This window comes from Physella acuta, unplaced genomic scaffold, assembly GCF_028476545.2.
Source record: "Physella acuta isolate Inbredline_101_S28 unplaced genomic scaffold, ASM2847654v3 ptg001700l, whole genome shotgun sequence".
NCBI classification, from domain to species: Eukaryota; Metazoa; Mollusca; class Gastropoda; family Physidae; genus Physella; species Physella acuta.
The window spans coordinates 267,181-287,500 of record NW_026733213.1 but is presented as its reverse complement, the minus strand read 5'-3'; the positions used below and the strand labels follow the sequence as shown (position 1 = coordinate 287,500).

General features: G+C 35.4%; 2 protein-coding genes across 2 annotated transcripts in view; one reads left to right on the top strand and one right to left on the bottom strand.

Annotated features, from left to right (window-relative positions):
* Positions 1-268, bottom strand: part of LOC131929972 (sushi, von Willebrand factor type A, EGF and pentraxin domain-containing protein 1-like) — a 10,950-nt gene extending 10,682 nt beyond the window's left edge. The window contains exon 1 of the mRNA XM_059286358.1: positions 207-268. The gene's annotated coding sequence lies outside the window, so the exon portion shown is untranslated. The remainder of the gene's footprint in view (positions 1-206) is intronic.
* Positions 269-770: 502 nt separating this feature from the next.
* Positions 771-20,320, top strand: part of LOC131929966 (uncharacterized) — a 61,681-nt gene continuing 42,131 nt past the window's right edge. The window contains exons 1-5 of the mRNA XM_059286351.1: positions 771-868; positions 3,160-3,330; positions 5,102-5,282; positions 7,714-7,815; positions 12,448-12,571. Coding sequence (XP_059142334.1) covers positions 3,181-3,330; positions 5,102-5,282; positions 7,714-7,815; positions 12,448-12,571 — 557 coding nt within the window. The 5' untranslated portion in view covers positions 771-868; positions 3,160-3,180. The remainder of the gene's footprint in view (positions 869-3,159; positions 3,331-5,101; positions 5,283-7,713; positions 7,816-12,447; positions 12,572-20,320) is intronic.

The window sequence follows — 20,320 nt, the reverse complement described above, 5'->3', positions numbered from 1 at the left end:
TTAAATGTAGGCCTTGGCAATGGTATTTATGCAACAGAGCATGAAACACTGCAGTGGATAATGCAATTTTGTTTATGATCTTCCGCTATTTTAATAATCAAAATCTAGAACTTACGGATTTTGGCAGTCCTGAGTTTAAAACCAAACAACCGTAGTTTATAAGTATATAGCATTTCTCACAATGATTAATTAAAGCATTACCACACCTGAATTTTCTTCGGACATTGATCTTTGGTTCGCGGTCAGTTCGCAAATTTGCCATCAATGTAAAAAATAAAAAGCTTATCGCCCGTTGTCTAAGACTACGTTATTTTCTCAAACTGGCTAGCTAATATAAGAACTACAATGTTAATTTTAAGCTATCCAGACATTGGCCAAGCGCAGCAACTACGTCGCGAAATGGCCGGGAAGTTTGCGAAATGGTCACATCTTTGGCTTTGGTCTTCAAACTGAAATTTTATGACTGAAAAAATAACATTTTTTATTAACAAATTGTGATTTAGCCTTGACTCTTGATTTCAATACTCACAACTTAATGAATATAAACGGATAAAAAGATAGCTTCTCCCTTGCTGGTAAACTCCCGTTAAAATATCCCTCGTCCGGGACTTCACTGATTCACGAAAGATAACTTGTTTACAAACTAATTAACCTTGACCTATATTCACTTCAGTGGAATGAACCACACTTTATCCTGCATTCAGTACGGCTTATAAGCTGAGCTCACCAAATTTTTGTGTTATCTACATCCGTGTTGTCGTCTGCTATAAGAGCTCTCTGTTGTCATCTGGTTCTAGTACATATTCCGCTGCAACCCGGACTAGGTGGTCTGGGATTGAAAACGTATATAATTTTTTCCTTGAACTAGGTGAGTACATCTGTTTTACCTGGTGGGCACGTAGCTGTGACTATTGTCTATTTAGCGATAGTCTGAAGAATATGTGACTTGAATAAAGACTTTATAACACGTCTGAAGGCTAAATGTTATTTCTAGGACAAAAACACGTTGACTTAAAAATATTCTACTTGAAACCTATAACAGCTACGTTGCATTTATCATGGCTACCAAACATATCTAAAAGCTAATTCCCATTTTTACTTTCTCGTATATACGAAGTATAGAGAAAGTCTTGTAATCGTGCAAAAAACGTTTTACACCTCACTGATACGGAAAAACATATCTTGTCCGTATGTCTGTGTGTATGTGGGTGTGTCTGTCTGTCCGTGTGCAAACACGATAACTTGAATACCGTTACAGCTAGGTTGATGAAATTTCATATATAAGTATTCTATCAAAATCGTAGATCCATATAAACTTTTGAGCAATTTCCGATAACCAGAAGTGGTACTTTTTTTACTTTGAATTTTTCAAAAGCCTATAACTTGAGTACTATTTCAGATAGATAAATGAAATTTCACATGTAAGTAAAAGATCGTATTCTCTACCTTCTGTCAAATTTTGAGTAATTTCCGTTGACCGGAAGTACTTATTTACGCTATTTCCAAATTCTCAAAAAAAGCAAGTAAATTTATAAAGTACTAATAATATTGAGCACTATTATGCACATTTTCTTTCGGCGCTCGCTTGGTGCGCAATTCTTTTTTCTACGAGATTCTATTCTATTTTTACAAGCTTTTATTTAACTCACTTCCTCTGTCGTCAGTCGTCAGTCTGTCTGTCTAGATCGAAACGCTGGAGTGAAAATTCGGACAGTTGTACTTGACCGATACGATTCAAAGTTGGCACGTGGGTTAAGACATGAAGACAGTGCAATCTGAAATTAAATTTGGCTTAATTGAATGCCTAATTAATTTTTTATGAATTAATTAAAATTTGGACCGAATTAGTAGGCATGTCTATCCAACCACACCACACGCGTCATCACGTTCAATAGCTGCGCCATCACGTTCAATGGCTGCACCATCACGTTCAGTAGGCGCGCATTGGTTTTTAGTCATGTAACTCTATTGTAAATTAAACATGTAAAGTACTAAAAAAATGCATTAAAAACGTTTTAATAACAAGCTTTTATGTAATGATGCACTAAAAAGTAGAAAATAAATTATAGACTACTATTTAAATAGCTATAAAGAAAAGCGTGGGCGTCTTCTATAACATTAGTAAAGGTATCCAGTAGATACTAAAGTGGCCCACGCTTTTCTTTATAGTTATTTAAATAGTAGTCTATAATTTATTTTCTACTTTTTAGTGCATTAGTACATAAAAGCTTGTTATTAAAACGTTTTTTATGAATTTTTTTACAAGCTTTTATTTAACTCACTTCCTCGTCAGACTTTCTTGATCGAAACACCGAAGCAAAAATTCGGACACTTGTACTTGACCGATACGGTTCACACTTGGCACGTGGGTGAAGACAGGAAGACATTACAATCTGAAATTAAATTTGACTTAATCGGATGCCTAATTAATTTATTTTGAATTAATTGAAATTTGGACCGAATTAGTAGGCATGTCTATCCAACCACACCACGCGCGTCATCACGTTCAATAGCTGCGCCATCACGTTCAGTAAGCGCGCAATGGTTTTTAGTCATGTAACTCTATTGTAAATTAAACATGTAAAGTACTAAAAAAATGCATTAAAAACGTTTTAATAACAAGCTTTTATGTACTAATGCACTAAAAAGTAGAAAATAAATTATAGACTACTATTTAAATAGCTATAAAGAAAAGCGTGGGCGTCTTCGATAACATTAGTAAAGGTATCCAGTAGATACTAAATTGACCCACGCTTTTCTTTATAGTTATTTAAATAGTAGTCTATAATTTATTTTCTACTTTTTAGTTATATCAGAATATTCGAGAAAGTTTAGGGGAGATCACTTACGGTTTATTTCTACGAGACTTTATTCTATTTTAAAAAGTTTAAGTATTTAAAATGGATTAAAAATCATGTCTATATCCCGAGTTCCCATCCCCTGTTTTTTATATAAGAATATTCGAGAATGTTTAGGGGAGATCACTCCCGGTTTAAAGATTGCCGTAGCGATAAAAATAAAAGTAACTTTGTTACTATCACATAGGAAAACATAAAGCATCACATTTATTTTAGTATTAATACAGAATATCCGAGTGATGTTGTTATTAAAATAATTAATAACTTACTCTAATGAAAATTATTTATATTTGTTTTGTAGCCACCCACACAACTGACAAAGATGACGTCAACCACAGGCAGTAAGAATTTCACAACGGCCAGACACTTCTGTCTCCTGCTGTTGGTTGGTTTGATCTGCCTGGTGTATAAAGCTGATGCCGCAAGTTTTAAAATAAATATATCGAAACCACGAATCAGTGAGGTCAAAACGGTAGGAGGATTTGGAGATATACCCTGTTATTTTATTTAGCCTGTTTTTAAAAAGATAGTGCATATTAATGTATGTTAGGTATCGAAATTTAAGGAAGGAAAGGATATTAACATTAGACTATTTTTTAAAACAGCATCATTATCATGAATAGGTGCTATATTGTTTTCTAAAACTGAGTTATTTAAAATCTAAACAAAGCAGGCGGTGTATTTCTCGGATCATAGTTGTTTTGGGTGCGGGTTTATTCACACTACCATCCCGACCTCCTAGTGCGTGCATTGATTGTACGTTAATCAGCTTCCGTAATAGTTAGATAGGGAAGCCGGACGTTTTCCCATGAAAATACACTTGCCCGGATGCCGTTTGCCCGAAGGCAGATTTCTCGAATGGACACTTGCCCGAATGCGACAAACTCCCGAATGGACACTTGCCCGAATGCGACAAATGCCCGAAAGCCACTTTCCCGAATGCCTTTAGCCCAAAAAATGGAAATAATAAATTTAAAAAATTAGACATTCTTAATCAATTCCAGTTTGATAATCAATACAGTTCTAAACATAAAAACTAATTTGTTTATATTTTTAAAAATTAAGCTTTTATTTTTTTTTTAATTATGCGAAATTGCATTAAAAAACGTCTTTATTGTATAATAACTGTAAGGTGATATTGGCGGCGATGTCTAAACATTGTTTTGATGAAAGTTTTGAATACCTTGTTTAACCAACATGTTGCGAGGGTTAAATAGCGTTTGCCACATGGTGTGAGCGACGCAGCGTCTCGCAACATTGAACAGAGGCGCGTTTGTTTGATTCATCTTGTAATGCTTCACATGTGAGGTAATCATTTCAAACGGCGAATTTAAAAACTAAAAGTAGTCTATTATGTTTTGTCTCCAATTAATGCACCTTGTTCTAACAAGCGATTACTTAATAAAGAAAATGTTTCTTTTTAACGTTGTTTCATAGAAAGAAAAGAAAATGTGTGTGTACACTTGTTATATATCTAGCAAATAAAAATTAATTTAGAATTTCTGCGTGGTAATATATAATACTAATTATTTTCCCTTTATTTTTGTTTAGATATGTTTATTTTGTCAAGATTTTAAAATTAAAGTGATTACGAATAATTGTTTGGTAATATATAATATTAACATTTTTCGGGCAAATGGCTTAAGGGCAAGTCAATTTCGGGCAAGTCCCATTCGGAACTAGCTGTGAAAATCAATGGATACCGCTGAGATGACGAGAATCCTTCCTTCATAATGTTGACATGGAAACAATTATTTAAAAAAATATTTTGACATCAAAGCGGCCATAAAAATAATAAAAAGTTCAGAAATAAAATATTTTTAGAATCAATGTTATAAAAGTTTTTTAACACAAGAACTAACTTTTTGATTCACATATTTCATAACGAGTTTTTAAAAAAATAATTTCGATGTTAAATTCAACAAAATGGACCGGAATACACCCCCCCCCCCGAGTCAACACGCCATACGCGCAAACCAAAGAAACATTTTTGACTCCCCACCTATTGCGTGTGGACGCCATAAATGGATGTCCCCTAAAGCATGAAACCAAACCCACAAACAAACATACTTACATTTATATTTTGCATGCATATATATATATATATATATATATATATATATATATATATATATATATATATATATATATATATATATATATATATATATATATATATATGTATATATCATATAGGTATATAATGTGTATGCACATGTTAATATGTACGTTTTTTTTCAAAGTGTAAAGTGGACAAATCTATGGCCATAGACGTGTGCTTTATGCATCAAGAAAACGGTAAAGTAACACTTGTTGACTCATACAAGATGGCCGCTCTACCTGAGGGCACTCAGTGCAAGTTGAAACAGGAGGGAGGGAGTTTAACGGTGGTCCTGTGTGAGGACAATGACTGGAGGCTCACAGGTAATGTGACGTCATAGGACCACAGTTGAAATAACGCCACATGATCATATGTTACATGAAGGTATAGGCGGACATGAAGTATGCCATAATAGACGGAAAATTAACATAATATCATGTAGGGCATCGGCATTAGTATTTTTATGGTAAGGGTTGGTTGGGTCAGAACCAGCCCACGTCAATGCACCCTCAATGTAACAGCTCAAGTTACTTTCAATATTATGCTTTCCATGTCTATCGGTATCAAAGTCTATGTATGTTTCTGTGTTAGTGTTGGTGTGCATGTCCTTGTCTCTGTTCTCTGTCTTCATCAACGTCAACATCAACATAAACAACTAACATCAACATCAACATATGTATCATACACATACAATCGCAAATAGTTGACTCCACGTATCCAATCTATGTCTAATAGTTACAATTGTAATTTAATTTAATATTCTTTTACTTGACTCTCACCTTGGTGTCATCTACAACCTACTCCACACTCCTCATTCTTCCATACTTCAAAGTTTTTCTTCTTTTTTTACTTATCGTATATACGAAGTAAAGAGAAAGTCTTGTAATCGTGCAAAAAAAAAAATCGAGACTTTAACAAATCTCGACGTTTTAAACCTCGCTGATACGGAAAACATAATTTTGCAATCTTGTCCGTATTTCTCTCTCTGTGTGTGTGTGTATCTGTGTGTGTCTGTGTGTTTGTAAAAACGATAACTTCATTACCGTTACAGCTAGGTTGATGAAATTTCATATATAAGTATTTTATTAAAATCGTAGATCCGTATCACCTTTTGAGCTATTTCCGATAACCGGAAGTGGTACTTTTTTACTTTGAATTTTTCAAAGACCTATAACTTAAGTACTATTTCAGATAGATAAATAAAATGTAACATGTAAGTAAAAGATCTAATCCTCTACCTTCTGTCAAATTTTGAGTAATTTCCGTTGACCGGAAATAGTAATTTACACGCTATTGCGGATTTCTAAACAAAAAACGCATGTAAATTTATAAAGTACAACTAATATTGCGCTCTATTATGCACATTTTGTTTTAGCGTTCGCTTGGTGCGCAATTCTTTTTTCTACGAGATTCTATTCTATTTTTAAAAGTTTAAGTAATTAAAAATCATGTCTATATTCCGAGTTGCCATCCCACGTAGTGTTATATAAGAATATTCGAGAATGTTTAGGGGAGATTACGCCCGGTTTATTATACATCAAACCCTGTCATGAAACGTTTTAAATGCATTTTCCATAAGTAGTTTACATTTTTTAATCTAATAGTAACATCTAAATTTAAAGGCGTCATCTTTTGTAGAATAGAAAATATAATTAAACATCAAATGCAGAAACGACACAGACATAATAACGTCATTGATAATAGGCTTGAAAAGTCCATGTAAACATTCTAATTTTTTTTAATATCTAAAATAAATATGGCAAGCAATAAAATTATAGTTACATTTTTTAAAATCACAGGTGTTTGTGAACCATGGATTTCACATATTTGCATGTTTCGTATTGAATATAAGCCGCTGAAAAGCAGTTTTAAATTATTGTATCAATTTTATATGTGCAAGGCTCAAGGGTAAAATCTACTACTACATTTAACACGAATGAGCAGTAACTATGTGTAGATCAAGGTTACCAAATAATATATTGTGTTATTGTATGGGTTTAGCGTTTACAGACAAACAGTGTTCGCACTTGATATTTTCGGGGTGGGGGCGGGGAGGGTGTGAGTGCGGGCGGAAAACATTTTCCGGGAGGGGGGCGGACACTGGTAAAAGTATGTTTTCTAAATGAATTCCATTCGTTGAGGGGGGGGGGGGGGGGGACGGTAGAATTTCTTCAGGAGGGGAAAGAGATACCTGGAAGAAATTCTGTACCCGTCAGAGATGGGTGGACTCAGGGACTCGAGACTCTCGGGTTAGCAGTCTAGCTGTCTACCGCTAAGCCACGCCGTCTAATTCTACTATACAACTTAACATTACCCGGTTATTTAACTTTACAATTTAGATTTCATAGAAAATCAAGTAGTCCAGAAAACATAAACGTTTGCAGAATTAACTTTAAAGAATTTAATTAACATTTCCGATATCAAATTTTTAATTTAGTGTTGTTACGTTGCTTGATTTCTAAGATTTAAATCACTCAGGAGATTTCTTTGAGTTGATTTCAGTAATTTATTATTTGCAACAGACTGCTCAGACGACACGTCTTGTCTCCAGCTTAATCTTCTTTAACTTACCTATAACACACTAGATACACACAGACGGTAAACAAAGACTGCAAATTCAAAAGACAAAGCAATAACTAACAAGACCAAACTTAACAAGTGAATATCAGTAATTGGTTCTAAGTTTCGTGAATTAAACGTTTGTAACAGTAACATTGTTTAGTGGGTCGTTTAAAAATTTAAAATTTCTTCCAGTTCTTCACGGGAAGTCAACACAACCGCTGGAGCGACCGAAGAGATCGATAGGATTTGTCATTTTTTTCTATGTAATGATTCTGTGCATCATCTTTTGTAGACGTAAGTGGAATATTTTTTTGAACTAGATAAATGAACCAACCCTGTTCAAGAGACAATGTTGCAAGGTTTTCTATAATATTCTAAGAAGATTTTTAAAAATTTAAACACTGTTCAAGAGTCAGTTGTTTTATTTTTCAATTTTTAGTAGTTCTTATTTTATGAAGTTGACACTACATAGGCTAAGACTAAAAAAATTTGCTTTAAAACACAATCTGCAGCTTCCTGATATCTAAAAAATCCCTTCTTAACGCTCTCGTCAGTTCTCGAGCGGGAAAGCGACCGTCCTTGATCCCCAGTTCACAGCACACAGCAAGCTATTAAGCGATCGCTAGTTTTTAATCTTAGTTTTGAGTTCATTTAATTAACTTTAAATGACTAATGATAGATTAGTTGACACAATATAGACCATGGTTAAAAGTATTTGCGTTAAATCCAGACCAGTAGTTTGTGATCTCTAAAAGGTGGTTATCTTCGCCGTTTATTTTAAACTCACAGGCGAAAAATGTGTCAACCTTATTAAACATTTCGGTGCCTGGACCTTTGATCACAGGTGTTTTTAACATAGGGGCTTTGACCACAGCGGGGCTTTGACCATAACGAGCTTTTGACCACAGGTGTTTTCTCAACGGGTGTATGATCAAAAGCACTGTGTTCGGCTTTGATCACAGGTGTTTTGTCCATATAGGGTTTTTTATCATAATGCTGGCATTTGATAACAAGCGCTGTGTCCATATATGGTAAGGATTAATTTTTAAAGGTGTGTAATTATATTTTAAATTGCGACAGGATGTAATAGTATGTTAATTCATCTGTCATTTAGTTAACCAAACAAGTATTACCTCTTTGACTATACTGTTGGCATGTTTTTTTTATCCTTTATATATGCTATATATTTTCAAGTACGTCTACATTATTTATTTGTGACACTTGTTATATGTCGCATTATTTGTGTTCCAATTATGTGTAACACATATGGTTACCAGCCAAGGGGGGTAAGAATAAAGTTTTAATTCATTGGGTTGCGGCCCCTGTGGGACCGCAACTGAACTGTTGATGTAGTTTTTTTTTTCATGCTCTTGTGAGCGATGTTACCTGTGTCCCATGTCATGTGACATGGGACTGTGGGTAGTTTCGTGCCTAGCCGTGTCAGTCACACGCAAGGCTGCTGTCTGTGGACACGGTGACCAAGATCTAGACCTAAAGAAGGTAGTGTAGTTATATAAACTATGTTTATTGTTAGAATACTTATTTGTGTATTCCTGCTAGAGCTGCATGTGTCCACTAGTTAGGTTGAGTATTTATTTAAGTATTTATTTGTAGTACTACTTATTGGTACTTGTTGGCAGTACTGTGTACTGGCCGAAACATATTTTATTGTACCCGTGTATATTGTAGCCTACACGTGGTGTTGTCATGAATGTAACTTTTTATTTACATTTGTTTTAGGGCTACAGTTGTTTCTTTTTTGTCTTTCTTCGTTTTTTTCTCTCTGTTTTGAAAGCGTCGTACTACTGTGTTATGCATCGCCGTCATGGCTCGATACCGTGAATAAAGCCAGTACTTGACAACAACTGTCGGTGTCAGTGTGTTCTAAATCTCAGGGTCAGCCCGTCTTAACCACAACACCTCAGTGAGTAAAAGCATTCCCACTGAGTGAGGGTTACATATGTTTAAAATAAATCTATGAGGTCTAGCACCAGCCTTTATGTGGAGACTAAAATATTTGACTATTTTAGTACATGTTAATTTCTATTAATGGACTTTCGGGAAACATGTAGAAAAGGGTATTAATTTTATCATAAATTAAAATTAAAATAGCAGTTTATAATTTCTATTTTAAATTCTATATACTATGCCCCCCTGTGGTCAAACCCCCTGTGGTCAAAGCAACTGTGGTCAAACCCCCTATGGTGAAACCACCTATGGTCAAAACCATATGGGCACACCCCCTATGGTCAAACCCCTTGTGATCAAAGCACCTGTGGTCAAACCCCCTATGGACAAACCCTCTATGGTAAAACCCCTATGGTGAAAGCACCTGTGTTCATACCCCCTATGGTCAAAGCACCTATGGTCAAACCCCCTATGCTCAAAGCACCTTGGTCGAACCCCTATGGTTAAACCCCTTATGGTCAAACCCCCTATGGTCAAAGCACCTGTGGTCAAACGCCCTATGGTCAAAGCACTTATGATCAAACCCCCTATGGTCAAACCCCCTATGGTCAAAGCCCCTATGGTTTAAACACCTATTGCCAAACACCCTATGATCAAAGCACCTATGGTCAAACCCCTATTGTCGAACCCCTATGGTCAAAGCACTGTGGTCAAACCCCCTATGGTCAAAAGAACTATGGTCAAACCCCCTATGGTTAAACACACTATGGTCAAACCCCCTATGCTAAAAGCACCTTGGTCGAACCCCCAATGGTTAAACCCCGTATGGTCAAACCCCCTATGGTCGAACCCCTATGGTCAAAGCACCTGTGGTCAAACCCTCTATGGTCAAACACACTATGGTGAAACCCCCTATGGTCGAACCTCCTATGGTCGAATCCCCTATAGTCAAACCCCCTATGGACAAACCCCCTATGGTCAAACCCCCTATGGTCAAAGCAACTGTGGTCAAACCCCCTATGATTAAAGCACCAAGGAACAAACAGTTCACACACGACGACCCTCTGATAAGCGATCGCCAGTTAGTAGTTTATCGTATCTCGTAATTTCGTTGTTAAATATTGTAACTTTTAAAGTAAGTTGTCTCTCTAAATAAATGTAATAATTGATATGTGTGCATTTTCATCAAAGACAAATGTATCGGAGATATAAAAGAATATTAGAGAAAGTTTAGGGCAGATCACTCCCGTATCATTTACGCTAGGAGTTGTGTTAGTTATCAAAATTTAAAGTTCGGATTTAACAACAATGTCTACTTGGAAATGTATAATATTAACATTCTTGTGGGCAAACAGTCTTCGGGCAAGTGGCTTTCGGTCATTTGACACATTCGAGTGACTGTCCATTCGGAAAAAACATTTTAATCAGCAAATATCTTTCTTTTTACTTTCTCGTATATACGAAGTATAGAGAAAGTCTTGTAATCGTGCAAAAAAAAAATCGAGATTTTTTACAAATCTCGACGTTTTACTGATACGGAAAAACATAATTTTGAAATCTTGTCCGTATGTCTGTGTGTCTGTCTGTCTGTGTGTGTGTGTGTGTGTGTGTGTGTGTGTGTGTGTGTCCGTGTGTAAACACGATAACTTGAGTACCGTTACAGCTAGGTTGATGAAATTTCATATATATATATATATATATATATATATGTATTTTATCAAAATCGTAGATCCGTATCAACTTCTGTGCGATTTCTGATAACCGGAAGTGGTACTTTTTCTACTTTGAATTTTTCAAAAGCCTATAACTTGAGTATTATTTGAGATAGATAAATGAAATTTCACATGTAAGTAAAAATCTAATTCTCTACCTTCTGTTAAATTTTGAGTAATTTTCGTTGACCGGAAGTAGTAATTTACGCTACTTCCGATTTCTCAAAAAACTAATGTAAATTTTTAAAGTACTAATAATATTGCGCACTATTATGCACATTTTTATTTGGCGTTCACTTGGTGTGCAGTTCTTTTGTCTACGAGATTTTATTCTATTTTTAAAACTTTAAGTATTTTAAATGGATTAAAAATCATGTCTATAGCCCGAGTACCCATCCCCTGTTGTTTTATATAAGAATATTCGAGAAAGTTTAGGGGAGATCACTCCCGGTTTATTTAGGATGCTTTTTACTTTCTCGTATATACGAAGTAAAGAGAAAGTCTTGTAATCGTGCAAGAAAAATCGAGATTTTTGCAAATATCGACGTTTTACACCTCACTGATACGGAAAAACATAATTTTGCAATCTTGTCCGTATGTCACTGTGTGTGTGTGTGTCTGTCTGTCCGTGTGTGTGTAAACACGATAACTTGAGTACCGTTACAGCTAGGTTGATGAAATTTCATATATATATGTATTTTATCAAAATCGTAGATCCGTATCAACTTCTGAGCGATTTCCGATAACCGGAAGTGGTACTTTTTCTACTTTGAATTTTTCAAAAGCCTATAACTTGAGTACTATTTCAGATAGATAAATGAAATTTCACATGTAAGTAAAAGATCTGATTCTCTACCTTCTGTTAACGTTTGAGTAATTTCCGTTCACCGGAAGTCCTAATTTACGCTATTTCCGATTTCCCAACAAACGCATGTAAATTTATAAAGTACTAATAATATTGCGCAATATTATGAATATCTTTATTTGGCGTTCGCTTGGTGCGCAATTCTTTTTTCTACGAGATTCTATTCTATTTATTTATTTTTGCGTTTATTCATTATTTTCGTTCGTATATTTATTTGGGTTTCTTAATGCTTGTACCGAAATTTTTGTTTAAACAATCACTGTAGACATATTTTTTTTTACATTAATACGTATTTCGAATTTTTCCACACATTGAAGATTTTATTATCTCTTGACAGTGACGATTTAATAAATAAATAAACAAACTTATAAACATTGGGTAAAATTTAGTAGAATTTTAATAAGTTACACTTTAAGACATTTTGATATTTTGAAATATCAGCAAACCACAACCCACAACTGACATGTAAAACAATCAGAGATGTCACAGCAGACAAACATGAAACGAGTGCCATAGTGGCGTGGGAGACGCCGAAAGCATACGATCCTGAGGACGGTCAACTTTCGTGAGTTTTTGCTTTTTTGCAACAATTACATCTTTACTGAATGAATTTTTAATGACGTCTTTAGGGAACGTTTAATTGACATCCTGTGTTTATTTATATATATATACTAGCCACCCCTGGCAGGCCCTGCTCTGGCTTCTGTGAAAAACCTTTCTGTTAAGGACCATTACCTGTGTGTTTAGTAATCATCATATACCCAGCATTGCCCACCCTAACCACAACCAACCAAAACCAAAACAAAACAAAACTTAAACATAAGGTAAAAAATTGGTTAACAGTGTTCTCACAAAAGAGTCCAAATAAGGACATACATGTTATTAAAGTTAACAAAAAAATTGTAAGTTTTAATTTACAGATAATAAAATGAATACAAATGGAGGAGGGGTCATAATTGTCAATTTGTACGATGTGGACCAAAGTACCGTACATATAAGATACTAGTAAAATAGAGTCAAATGGTGTCTTTACAATGTTTGTTAGTAGGCTGTGTAAATAAAACAATACACAAATAAGCAACAATAGGAACCTTAATGACAAATAATAAATGATGCGAAACGAGGTGGGGACATGGGGGTTGTGGGGGTGGTAATCAAATTGATGTTGTTAGAAATTTATTTTGATAATGCATCATTCTCAGTATTTAACATAGTATTTCAACAAAGGGGTGGGGTCATAGGGACGAAAGAAATGCAGTTATGGGAGCAATATGATATGGTGATTCTGGGGTTTAGGGACGGGGGTTTGGAGGGTGTGATGAAAGTGGATGTGTCGGTTAGGATTGGGCGGACCAGGTAACCAATGCAGTGTAATATGTTCTTTACGTTGTGGTGTTGCTAATCATGTTATATGTGTTTGAATGCTGTCATTGTCGAGTTGTCTATCTACGATAAATCAAGTCTAGTACCTGTCCAGTCAACGTACCTTGTCGTGTTTTGCTCTTATTCTACTGTTCCAAATAGTCTGTCTAAAGATAGCTACCTTCCTTGCTTTTTGCTCTAGGTCCACCTTGTCTGTTTGTTAAGGGATTTGGATAAGAGTTATAACTATATCGATGTTGAAGGTCTCCTTTCTTGTTATTTAAGATTCTAGCGTCTTTTTCATGTTTTGTATGGCAGGGCATTCTACATAGATGTGCGTTTTGGTTTCGGGTGTGTTTTTTCTGAATAGTGGGCAATAGAGTTTCTGTTGTTTTACTAGGGGTGTTAAATTGTAAATAAGTCTGTATGTTATTTCCCTGGCTTTGGTTGTGATAGTTTTGAGGTGAAGGTGTCTGTTGTGTCTGTTAGAGAGTATTTCCTACACCATTGGATTCTTTTGTATAATGGGGTTGAGCGTTTTTGCACTAACGTTGTAAATGTTTTGTGATTTTTCGTGTACAAATTTTTCGTTGTTTTTACTTTCTCGTATATACGAAGTACAGAGAAAGTCTTGTAATCGTGCAAAAGATTTTTGCAAATCTCGACGTTTTACACCTCACTGATACGGAAAAACATAATTTTGCAATCTTGTCCGTATGTCTGTGTGTGTGTGTGTGTGTGTGTGTGTGTGTAAACACCATAACTTGAGTGCCGTTATAGCTAGGTTGATGAAATTTCATATATAAGTATTTTATCAAAATCGCAGATCCGTATCAACTTTTGAGCGATTTCCGATAACCGGAAGTGGTACTCTTTTTACCTTGAATTTTTCAAAAGCCTATAACTTGAGAACTATTTCAGATAGATAAATAAAATGAAACATGTAAGTAAAAGATCTAATCCTCTACTTTCAGTAAAAGTTTGAGTAAATTCCGTTGACCGGAAGTAGTAATTTACGCTTTTTTGTATTTCTCAAAAAACGCATGTAAATTTATAAAGTACTAATAATATTCCGCACTATTATGCACATTTTGTTTTGGCGTTTGCTTGGTGCGCAATTATTTTTTTCTACGAGATTGTATTATTTTTTGTTAAGTTTAAGTAATTAAAAATCATGTCTATATTCCGAGTTGCCGTCCCACGTAGTGTTATATAAGAATATTCGAGAAAGTTTATGAGAAATTACGCCCGGTTTATTTAATATTTGTAAGCATTCTGTTTAAAAGGGTCTATGTTTTTTTCCTATGTAATGTGGAGTTGTATTATTGATTTTTGTAAGTTTGTTGAGCTAAATGCCTATATAGTAGTGAGCTATAGTAGTGAGTTTGGTATGTCGATTATTGTCGATTCCTCTAAAGCTTCTAGTGTTTCTAATGCATTCTATTAGTAAAGGTATCCAATAGGTACTAAAGAACTAAAGTGAACCACGCTTTTCTTTATAGTAATTTAAATAGTAGTGTATAATTTATTTTCTACTTTTTAGTGCATCATTACATAAAAGTTTTTTATTAGAACGTTTTTTATGAATTTTTTTTCTTGGTCTAAACTGAGTATGCATGCTTGTGTGTTTTTCTCGTGTGTGTAGTGGGTGATGTCTCTAATTAAGTAATTGTGATTTTGTATGTTCCTACCTGTGATGTTGCATTGTTTACCTACATTTATAATTTTATGCAAGTGTGGTTCAATTTTGGAGACTAGAACTTTGGTTAGGATTTTGTAATCAGTGTTTAAGAGAGAAATAGGTCTATAGTTTTGGGTTAGTTTAGGATCGGTTTTGGGTTTGCGTATTAATGTAATGTATGATCTGTTGAAGGTTTCGTGGCATTGTTCTAGCAGGGGAGTTAGGTCGGCTGAAAGGGCTTTAAAAAATTCGCTTGTCAGGCCGTCTGGTCCTGGCGATTTGTTTGAATTTAATTTGAGTATGGCTTTGGTTATGTTGACTGACTGAAAGGGGGTGTCAATATTAATTTTTCGCTGTCCTATAAGGGTTTAATAAACTTAAGGTATTTGTCTTGTATGTCTGTGTTTGTCTCTTCGAACTTGTATAGTTGCGTATAATAGTCTCTAAATATTGATTGAATTTTTTTTTAGGGTCAGTCGTCTCTTGGTTATTGATGTCTATGAGATGTGTGATTTATTTTGCCCTCTGAAAGCTTTGCTATAAAATTAAAATGTGGTGTGTGGGATTTTCCGAACCTATTTGTTCTATTCTACTTCTAATTTGCGATCCTCTATATTTGTGCTCTTGTATGTTAGAAAATCCGTTTCTATTGAGTCTATTTGTTCTTTGTTGTTGTTGATTCCTTTAAGTATACTTAGTTGTTTTTCTGGTTTAGTTTCTATATGGGGCCTTACGCTATTAATGCTACATGCATATTGAATAGATACCCGCTTAATGTCTTGTTTTAAATCTTCCCAATGTTGGATTTTGTTAAATTTTGGTGATGACTGCGTGTAAAATTGTATTATGTCTTTTATAGTGTTGATGTAGCGTCTAGTAATAGTGTATTATTGAATTTTAAGTATGTGTTGTGTTTTGGTTTGTTTTGTGTTTGTTCATTTTTTAAAGTTGCCAGAACTGCTGTATGGTCGCTAAACTGTAGTGTTGAGAATAGGTGTTCTACTTTGTTGATTTTCATGTTCGATGGGGCGTAAATTCTGTGTAGACGGAGTCTATTCCCAGATGTGTTACATCCGTGGGTGGTTTGTATGGTGTGTGGGTATTGCGCTCTGTATGTGTCAACTAAATTGAAATATGTTCTAATGTTGTTGATTGAATCGGCATGTGGTTTGTCTGTGGTTAAGCGGTTTCGAATAATGTCTTTTGGTCCTACGATGTCTAATCTGTCTTCCACGAAATTGAAGTCCCCGGCCAAAATAATGTCATGTTGGTTTTATCTGTTATTTAATATTTTTTACAGGTTTTCATAAAATTTACTGTCTTTGGGTCTATGTGGTCCGTGTACATTGGCTATGCTTAGTTTCCCCCCTATTCCCTCGATTGTAACTATTGCTAATTTCCCTTCGGAGTCGGCGTGCGTGTCTGTTATGTTGAACTAGTTTGATGTGTTAAAAATTGTTGACCCGCTACCCGTGATACGTGAACTGTAGCTGTGGTGTGCTTGAGTTAACCCTAAGTTGTGAGTGAATTTGTCTGCTGTGAATTTATTTTTAAAGTTAGTTTCCTGTAATAAAATGAAGTCAGGTTTATGTTTGCCGATTAATTGCCTTACATACTTGTCTTTGTATATTGCACTTTGTAATATGAAGGTTATTATTGTAAGGTTACTAACACTGCTTTTAACCCTTTGAGCCCGCCAGGCCGGTAAACCGCCGGCTTCAACATTAGGCATATATGTCCGAAAAATCCAGTTTTCCGGCCCGATGATCTAGCGTCATATTCCTAGCGGCCGGTATACCATCTAATTAAATATAATTAGCAGAAGACTGACTAAAACTGCGCATTTGTCTTTTAAGTGCGGGATTATGTTTTTTAAAAATAGATTTTAGGAAAAGTGAAAGTGTTAACATTTCGTAGCCATGCCGCCGAAACGAAAAGTTGAGCCACAGCCATCGACTTCAGCACATAAAGTTGGTGCAAAAGATGAAGCAAAAGACCGAAATATCAACAAAAGAAGTAGAATGACTACATCTCAGGCAATACAACTACTTATTGATTCTGATCAAGAAGATAATATCCCTGGTCTATGTTGTGATGATAGTGACGTTGAATTTGAGACGGAGCACAGTGGCATTGAAATTTACAGACAATGCAACTGTTCAAGTACGTTATGATGCACGTGGTGCTGTAAAACTTCAGTCTCCTTGGCGTTTTGATAATAATTATGAGTTCGTTTTATATACTTTGTTATGTTCATACAGTGTTAAAAAAACGACTTTCAGAATCTTGCTGCATTGTTATTTGATCCCAAGTCTGGATACCAAATTTGGCTTGATTATCTCAAACGGTTCAAAAGTTATAGGCAAAGTCAGAAGCAGATAAGTGAAAATTGGTTGGGCCATGGGAGCTCAGGAAATGGGAGAAATTAGGTCAGGGAGGCCAGGGCTCAAAGGGTTAATACCTGGTCCGCATTAGTCTTTTTTGGGATCAGTGGAGGGGGTGTAAATGTTTTCCTTTTTGTCGTGGTTCTGTCCTTTAGGGCTGGGCGTGTTGGGGTTGGGGTTGGCCGTGTAGGGCTCTGGACAGTTTCGGTTTTAGTGATGTGTTCATTTTCTTTGCTTCGTAAACTATATTTTTAGCGCAATTTCCATTCTGGAGAATTGCGTTTATTAACCCGTCATTTCTGGATGTATGAATGTATGAATGAATGGATGGATGTGTGTCCGCAGCTTTAAGTCGTATCTCCTCCTCAACGAAGCAATATCGATGACTAGTTCCAAAAGCAATTATGTTAAGCAAGTTACGAGGATGAACATAGGCCATAAAAATTACGGGTTTCTTTCATGGATTTCCCGGAAAAGCCAAAAAACCTCGGAAAAATGCAGTTTTTGGCCCATATCTCGGCAACCAGACCACTTAGCGACTTGAAACATGTACCAATCGATTCCTGCCATAATTTAAAACAATATTGCCGAAGAAAGTTTTCAAAAATATCCTTTCGTTCGGTCACAAAATTTTTTTTGAATTAATTAAAATTTGGACCGAATTAGTAGGCATTTTTTCCAACCACACCACACGCGTCATCACGTTCAATAGCTGCGCCATCGCGTTCCATGGCTGCGCCATCACGTTCAGTAGGCGCGCAATGGTTTTTAGTCATGTAACTCTATTGTAAATAAAACGTAAAATACTGAAATTTTTTAAAATAAAAAACGTTTTAATAACTAACCAATGGTTTTACTAACCCTGCTCTTGATTTACGCTACGACAGAGCTATTTTTAGATAACATAAGGAAATTGCGCTAAAATTGTCACTAGACTTTTTAATTAACTTGTTTTTATTTTTCCGTGGAGGCTTGTTCTTTCTTCACGGAATTGTTGTCCATTCTCCTTCTGTGGTTGGGGCTATGACTGCGGCAGGTTCTTGGGCTGGGTCGATTTCTGTGGCGTCATTTGGTACGTATTCACTGTCGTCTATAAGTTGATCATTATCGAAGTAATTACCATCGTTGTCTAGTGATATATTGGTTGTGCCACACAGGGGGCATATAGATCTTCTGCCGTAATGGTGTAAATCCTTTAAAGGGGCGTTTGGACAGAAAGCGACAGCCCACTTATCACTCTTCCCGATCTTAAGAGTTGAAACTATTGTGTCTGGTTCTGATATTTCAATCATAATTTTATTTATCATGTTCTGGGTAATGGTAGGGGGTACCCATATTAAATGACCCCTCTGACCGTTTTTGTCCACATGCAGCAGCAAAATGCTGCTACAATAATCCGAATGTTCACCAGTGGCGGAACTAGAAAACAAGGCTCCCCCGCAAACAATTTATTTTGCCCTCCCCCACCTATATGTATATATATATATATATATATATATATATATATATATATATATATATATATATATATATATATATATATATATGTTAGTAGCCTGCTTCTCTAAATTTTAAATAGTCTATTACCTGAGTATTTTAATCTATTTCATTGCAATGTATAACCACTGTGAGATAACGAACCAGACAACAATAAGTCCGAACTTATTTCGGGCCGCAATATTCGTGTTTTACAAATGTTTGTATTATATTTTCATGATTACCGAAAAATTGTAAAAAATTTTTTTTTTAAAAAAATAGGCTAGCTGGTCAAAATTATATTAACACGTAAGCTTGATTTGCGCAATGATTTCCCGCGTTATGTTTATTTTTATGATTTTTTGTATATATATTATTAGTTTTGAATACATTTATTATTATAGCTATAGGATTCTTTAGTAAGCTTTACTTAAATAATAATTAAGTGAATAAATCGCTTTTTAATTTACATAGGACAAAACTATTTAAATGAGCTTTATGGGCTTCCGTGTTTCAATGAAGGGCAGTAAGTAATGGAAGTAGTCTGAACGTTGGCCTATCTTTCAAAGTACAGCTCTTGTGGATTTTATATTTTTCTACGAAACAGCGTGTGTTAGTTACTGTAGAACAATCACTGCTATAGTAGACCTGTTTTTTTTTTTTACAAAACCACTAACAAGGTGCACGAAAAACATTATTTATAAAAAGAAAATTCATTGTTTTTTGGCCGGAATTGGGCCCCTAAAAGTCGTGAATTTAGGAGCTGGCTTATTAACTTTCATTGATTAAAAAAGTAATTAGTAAACAGTACGTTTAGTGTATGGAATATATAAAAGGCAGTATTTAAAATACCTACAACAATGCACACAACAGGCGCGTCCACTGGCGTCCCGGCAGGGTCCAATTAGGCGCCCTGGGCTATCCTAAGAGCACTATAGTGCATAATTTTGCTTTAAACAGTGCGATAGACTATGGATAAGAAAAGTTACTATAGTCTTTAATTGAATCAAATCCGATCGTCTTCCCGCGACATGACAGGGTGCCATTTGGCGCCCCGGGCCTTCCCGTGTTCGCTTTGGCGCCTACGTTCGTTTAAGCGAGTGCATAAGACTATAAATAAGTTGGGGTACTGTAGTCGTTTACTAAGCTGAAACAGGCGGTTCTGCCGGCGCCTCAGCTTGGTGCGATTTGGCGCCCCAAGGTAGACTGTGAGCACTTTTATGTTTGCGTTTGTGTTTTCTTCGTGTTTGGGGTGGGTTTGCGTTTGTATATGCTTTGTTTTCGTTTGCTTTTATTTTCGTTTGTGTTTTCTTTTTTTTTTTGTATTTGTGTTTGCGTTATGTTTACGATTTTTTGTGCTTGGTTTATGTTGGTTGTGGTTAGGGTGTGCAATGCCAAGTATATACTGATT